Source organism: Sprattus sprattus, assembly GCF_963457725.1.
Source record: "Sprattus sprattus genome assembly, chromosome: 8".
NCBI lineage: Eukaryota > Metazoa > Chordata > Actinopteri > Clupeiformes > Clupeidae > Sprattus > Sprattus sprattus.
In genome coordinates, this window is record NC_137927.1 from 11,421,720 (window position 1) to 11,428,493 (window position 6,774).

The 6,774-nt window shown below is 44.3% G+C and overlaps 1 protein-coding gene across 1 annotated transcript in view; it reads left to right on the top strand.

Moving 5' to 3' along the window:
* The window catches only part of tent4b (terminal nucleotidyltransferase 4B), a 24,382-nt gene continuing 17,608 nt past the window's right edge, over positions 1-6,774 (top strand). The window contains exon 1 of the mRNA XM_080843170.1: positions 1-874. Within this exon, the coding sequence (XP_080699296.1) occupies positions 306-874 (569 nt within the window). The 5' untranslated portion in view covers positions 1-305. The remainder of the gene's footprint in view (positions 875-6,774) is intronic.

The window sequence follows — 6,774 nt, forward strand, 5'->3', positions numbered from 1 at the left end:
CATGTTATAATTTTTTCTGAACTCTGATCATAGTTCTAATCATTTTCAAAAAATCTGTTGTGTTGACGGAATACCAACTTTTTTCTGTAGTGAATGATTCCACACTCTCAGTTTAATGGATCCGGTTGTTAGTATAATAGGAATATATTTCTTGCGAGCAGGCTATCAGGCAAAGTAAGCTAGCTAGCTAGCTAGCCCTCAGCATAGAGCTTGTGAGTTAGCTAGCTGACTGACTGGTTGGCTAACAGGCTAGCCGAGCACGAACTGAGCCTTGCTCGGGGGGCAGTGTGCCTGCAGTACAATTTATGGATCCAAGAATTGCCTGGTTTCAGCCAGAACAGCGTGGACCTGCTAACAGCTTGTGGATGCAGATTTGGGAGACGACGCAAGGTCTGGGAAATTTGTACTTCAATAACAACTACAGTACGGGAGCTAGCACGTCAAGCCATAGTCCTAAATTGAACAGTAACGGGGCTACGAGTAACGTGATCACGACCGAAAACGGGATTCCCAATACCACCACCAGCCCAGGCGTAAGTGGCAGCAGCGAGTCCAGGAATCAGGGGATGTCTACTTCAAGGGTCGATAGTGATGTCGTGGAACAACGGGACTTCATTCCTTTGGAAACCAACAACAACCAAAACAACCGAGCTGTCGTGAGGGGCGGCGGAGGAGGGGTGCTGGCTGGTGGGATTGGGGTTTGGAGAGGGGACGTCGCGGGGCATCGTAACAAGAGGAAAAGAGATAATAAAGCAAGCACTTTTGGATTCAATAGTAGTCTCTTGCTGAATGGATCTGGAGGAGATGACGCTGATGTCTGTGTCTTTACGGGTACGCCTTGGAAAACCAGAAACTACTCCGAGGGAATTATTGGGTGAGTTGTCGAGAGCCATCAAGCTAGCTCACATACATCCAACTTATCAGCTAGCTTAGTTAATGCACCACGTTAGCATAGCCGTTAAGCTAAGTAGCACTAATAAGTGCTTCAAGTTACTGATATAACCTCGATTTCGAAGTTACTTGAATAACGTCTGCCAAATATAATCAGTGCATCATTTGACACATTTCTTTACTACAGATGGGGATATAAATGTCAGTGAGCTAGTTAGCACATTACCCATCTGCTAACGTTAGCTAGCAACAGATTGATATATCTCCGACTGGCTAGCCAGCTTTCGTTAACTACAACTAGTTAGGAGCTAGCTAGATAGGGGGGATAGATCAGATGAGTTCTTCATGACATCTCATTTCAGTTTCAATAGACGTTGTAGCTGCCAAATGTGAGGACCTGCCTGATGTGAGGCCGCATGCGCAAACTTTGCGACACTATTGTAGTACAACGAGCCAGGTAATGCTGGTGGTGTAGGCTACAGCATGAAGTGGAATGACAAGCGCATTTGTTTACGTTTGAAATCCACCAAGGTTTATGATGTTAAGCTTCATGTTTATTGAATTATTAGTTAAGCAGTGCATTCATTAGCCTACTAGTAACAGTAATACAACATAGCCCCATATGTTGACACTGAGCCTTATGCTGTAAACCGTTGACAAAATTATAAAACACTACGTTAAATAAACCTACATTATGCGTTAAGAGAAGCCAGATACGTTGATATTAAACCATGTATGAGAATGCACGTCTTGGATAGTTTGCTCCTGAGCCTTCTGCCGTAAACCGTTTGTGTTTGCGCATGCGGACTCACATCAGGCAGCGGCGGACTCTAGACATCCTATTGGCGGACTCACATCAGGCAGGGTCCTCACATTTGGCAGCTACAGACGTAACGTTGACGGTAAAAAAAAAAAACACCATTTCCCCACTTATTATATTTAACAAAAACATGCGATTTCGGATAGCTGCTATTCTGTGCCACAACATTAAAATTACTATCGCAGATGTCAGCTGTTGCACTGAAACTATCCTCAGCTTTGTAACTTACTTATAAAGAGACGTTTTAAGTAGTCTTTTTTTAGGGCTAATACAATTTTCGAAGCTGTTACGTTAGGCCATGTGTTATCCTGTCATACAGAAATCATACTTAGTGAACGTTTGGCTATTATGTTACGTTAAACGTAACTTAACGTTACTAGCCAAGTTTGAATGCTGTTTCGTTTTAACCATATTTGGCATGAAATTCTAATGGCATAATACATGTCTCTGAAGCAACGTTAAGATTTGGTTCCCGAGAACAATTGTGTCTTTAGACAGAACCATCTATCCACCTGTATATCAAAGAGGTGGAGATGACAATCATTTCCCAAATAAAATAGTTATGACTACTTTACCTTTTTTGCCATATACACAACTAACACTAGGATTATCTTACACTTTTACGAAGTCCTTCGAGTTCTTGTGATTAAAACATTTGTGATACCGTCATCAAACAGAAATTAATAGTTGACAGTCTTATCTCTGAAGTTATGCACGCTGCTTCCCTGCCCTTTAAAAAATGCTGTTCATACCAGTTGAATAAGTGAACTGAGAGGGCTTGTTCAAGGGGTTGGGGTGTTGGTTAGCTTTTAAAGATTTAGATACTTTTCGCTTGATATATGCAGTGGCTTGCACTGCCCTGAGCAAAGTCTAAGGCAAGGGACTGATCCTCATTTATAGTAAGATTCAAGCCCAGTGTTTACATAAGTGCATTCCTTTGTGATTACTGTTAATGCTCCCAACCTTATGCTGCACAGCCCAGATCACATTCACAAATAGGCTGTTGTCATTCCTGATGAATTCAGTTGGCTGAGCTGCATTTTAAACATGTGTGTTGAAACCATGCACATTTACATATAGATTCCTGCCGAGAACACATCATTCAGAAGGAGCATACAGTCAGGGCCTCAGCGTTTTTAATCTTGAGCTGTAAGACTGTTTATCAGCCTCTCTTTTTTTCCTACGCTTCCTTTATCGAAGCAATTGAAGTAGGCTCCTTTACATTCTAATACTCCCTCACTTGTCTCACATAAGGCTGTTTCTGCATGTTGGCTCACATATCATACCATTGTACCATAGCACAGTCATCAAGGCATGATGTTCCTGGCAGGCTGTAAAGTTGGAAAATGTGATGAAGATTTCAAGGGTTAGTCGTTTGCTGGCTGTGTGTGTGTGTGTGTGTGTGTGTGTGTGTGTGTGTGTGTGTGTGTGTGTGTGTGTGTGTGTGTGTGTGTGTGTGTGTGTGTGTGTGTGTGTGTGTGTGTGTGTGTGTGTGTGTGTGTGTGTGTGTGTGTGTGTGTGTGTGTGTGTGTGTGTGTGTGTGTGTTTGTATAACTCTGTGACCAGCCCCTTGATGCTCATGTGGGAGAAAGAAAGGGTGTTTACATGCTGCACACGCTGACAGTGTTCCAGCCCTGTTCTCCCCAAAACAAAACCCAGCCTCCTTTTTCAGCCTGAGAAACTCGATCTGTGGCTTGGTGATGTCAGGGGGTGTAGTATCCAATCAGCTGCCGGGGGAGTGAGGGAGTTCTGCTTCTGCTGGCTAGCTCGTGCTTCTTTCATAGTGTTGTGAAAGATGAGGGATTTCCTCTGTAGGATGGGGGAAGGCTCAGGCTGGTTTTGTGGTGGTTCTACTCATAAAGCACATGGCTGCCTCATGACTTTACTGACCACAGTTTTTAAAACTTCACCCAACAAAACAGTTTTTTTGAACGAGCCTGTATTTATAGACCACCTTTATATCGGTTGTGTAGGCAGCGAGTCAGAACTGGTGATACTTTCTGAAGAAGTGGTTCTTTGGTAAAGTACTGTCAGTTGAATACTTTATTGTGTAGTATAAGTCATTGCAGTTTTAGAAATGAACAAGGGAGTTATAACAAGGAAGTCTTCAGCTCCAGCTTTCTCGATTCCCCTCAGATTGGTTTTTATCTGCAGATCAGCAAGGGGGAGTGAGTTTCTGCGAGTAGTCAGCTCCTGACTGTAGGTGAGATTGACCTATCAATACCGTGAGTGTGCTCAGAGAAATCCAACGTGGGCCAGTGTGCAGGTGTGTGTATGTCGGCCCACCAACTCCAATTGACTTTGGCCACAATCCAAAAAGTGTTGAGTGAAAGTAGCCGCTGAGGGAGGAAGCACATGGAGGTGAAAGAACATGGAGGTGAAAAGGAGAGCCCTCTGAAGCTTAGACTGCTCCCTGTTTGTATGCACATGGAGTGTGTTTTGCCCTTCATCATAACGTACCTCTCGCTTCGCTTTTTCTTTCTTTTTGTCCCCTCTATTTTCTATATCTATCTAAACTAAAGCGGCTCACCTTTAACCCAGGCTATGTGTTTGTATTCAGGACCGTGCGTGAGATGGGGCTGTTCTTACAAGCAGGGTCTCAGTGCTGTGAACAGACATTTATTTGTGTGTGTGTGTGTGTGTGTGTGTGTGTGTGTCTGTGTGTGTGTGTCTGTGTGTGTGTGTGTGTATGAATTGCCTTCCAGCATCGGTGTGACAGTTCTCTCCGCCCCAGTCTGGTCCTGTCATTGTCCTGCATGCTTTGCTCAGGCTGTGTCATTGCATTGCATCCGGACAGCCTGTCAGCATCCTTTGTATGTGAAGATGAGCTGGGACATGCGTGCAGTGGCAGTAGCACTCTGCACAAGGCGTTAAATGCAGGCAGCACTGGAGAGTAACATGGAGAAAATTGATGTTCAGGTTGCCCCTAAGTATTACTGTGTGTGTGGGTGTGTGAGAGACACAAATAAAGTCATTGAATGTTTTTTTTAACTACCCTCTGCTATATAATTCTGTCACTCATTAATATCAGGTTATCTCAAATGGAGAGAAATTCTCATGTGGTTAGCTAATGTTTGAACAGGTGTAAAATGGCTGGCAGATGCAAATATTATTCCCGCAGCTTTCAAAGGCCCATCTCTATGTTGAGGAACCCGGCCTGGAAATAAATGATATCCTTCGAGTGGCAAACTAGAAGCTAAAGTATATTATTGTAAGTTTGCATTCTTCCAGTTACGAGTAATGCAGATGATCACCGAAAATACGTTATTTTCTAGTTTTGTGTCAGAATTCTTGATTTCAGACAGTTCCATGCTTGCCTCTTCTCCTCTTTGGTGTAAATGGACTCTATGAATAGACCTGTTTTAAAAAGCAAGCAGTACAGCAAGCATATTGTCTCAGTGTGTTTTGCTGTGTACTCAATGACAAGTGACAAGATGAAATGTTAGTGGTTAGTGAACTCCATGGTCCCTGGTGTTGTAGACAAACATTCTACAAAACCATATTTGGTTTGCCTTGTAGAGGAGCGGCTACCATTAAAGTCAACACTGATTGACTCATCCTGCCTTCGTTTTTTGCAGGATGTGCCATGCTGATGCAGGCGAGTTCTGGGGCTTTAAAATAATAATGATTAAAAAAACACTGCTCACGTTCTCTTCAGATGTTTTTCAGCCTGTGGAATGCTGGGAGCTTTTTATTGCTGCTCTAAACACAAGGTTCAAACCTCAGCCTCAGGGAGCAGAGGAGGGCCCTGTATGTGTGGGTGTGTGTGTGTGTGTGCATGTGTGCATGTGTGTGTTTGTGTGTGTGTGTGTGTGCGTGTGCGTGTGCGTGTGCGTGTGCTGGCAGATGTTTATGTCAGAGCTTTGGGTTGAGTGTCAAAACATTTGCTGGTTGGCTGTGTGAGGCCCGTGCGAATGGTCCACTCGCTGCGGACTTGCCTTCACACAGAGATGTGGTGCACTGAGGCGGAATCAGTCCCCCCCGCCCCCTTGTCTTCCTCTCTGCTCATGTGAGTTCATGTTACCAGCACGCCATCCCATCCCCATCCCACTCAGGTCTGTCCATGCCTGAGGTGTGTTTGTGGTTGCCGCTACCACCACATTCTAGTAAACATAACAAACAAACAAACAAAAAACAGCCTGCCCTGGTGAATCTGGCTTAGCGACCAAACGCAACTTGAGCACAGCAAACTAATTTAAAAAGAACTCGTACCTTGTGCTGCTTTGTTTGTTTGTTTGATTGTGTGTGTGTGTTGTATGTGTTGTGTGTGTGTTGTGTCTGTGTGTGTTGTATATAGGGGTGCAACGGATCATCATTGATCCGTGATCCGTTCGGATCATCTATTTCGGTTCGGCACACGCATGATCCGCGGATTGATTTATGAAAAAAAAAGAAATTGTGCGCATGTTCAGTCCAAACACAGCCGTAAACATTCCTGCTAGTTCCAGGGACAGAGCTACTTAACACGCTCTGGGTAAAAGTCTGCAACAGCTCCCTTTTCAATAAGCAAACAGTCCTATGGCTCGTTGTGATTTATTGTCCTCAGCGTACAACAGTGGGACATGGAAAATAAAAGTAGGCTAGACTTCGGTGACTACTGTAACGATAACTGCTGCCTCTAGTGCTACGTCTGTTTCCATATACTCGCGCTGCCACACAAACCTGTCGCCTAGGTTACCACACAGACGTAACACGTAGCTGACATAGCGGTTGCTAACATAGAGAAAAACCTGCAACACAGCGTGGTCATGGCGAGCGGAGGAACAGAAGAACTTGAACGCCCCACATTTGAATCCCCTGTTTGGGAGCATTTTGGCTCCCCTGTCAAATTGAATGCAGAAGGAAAGAGGTTGGTGGATAAAACCGTGACGGTGTGTAGGCACTGTGGCACAAGAAAGTCATACAACAGTGGAAACACATCGAGCATGGCCACGCATTTACAGCGACATCACCCCGGTGTTTCACTGACAGGAGTGAAACCGAAAGCGGCTCAACAACCGCTCATCACCGCGGCATTTAAGCAGCCCCTTCCTCCACATGTTTATTTGTCTTGTCTATTTTTT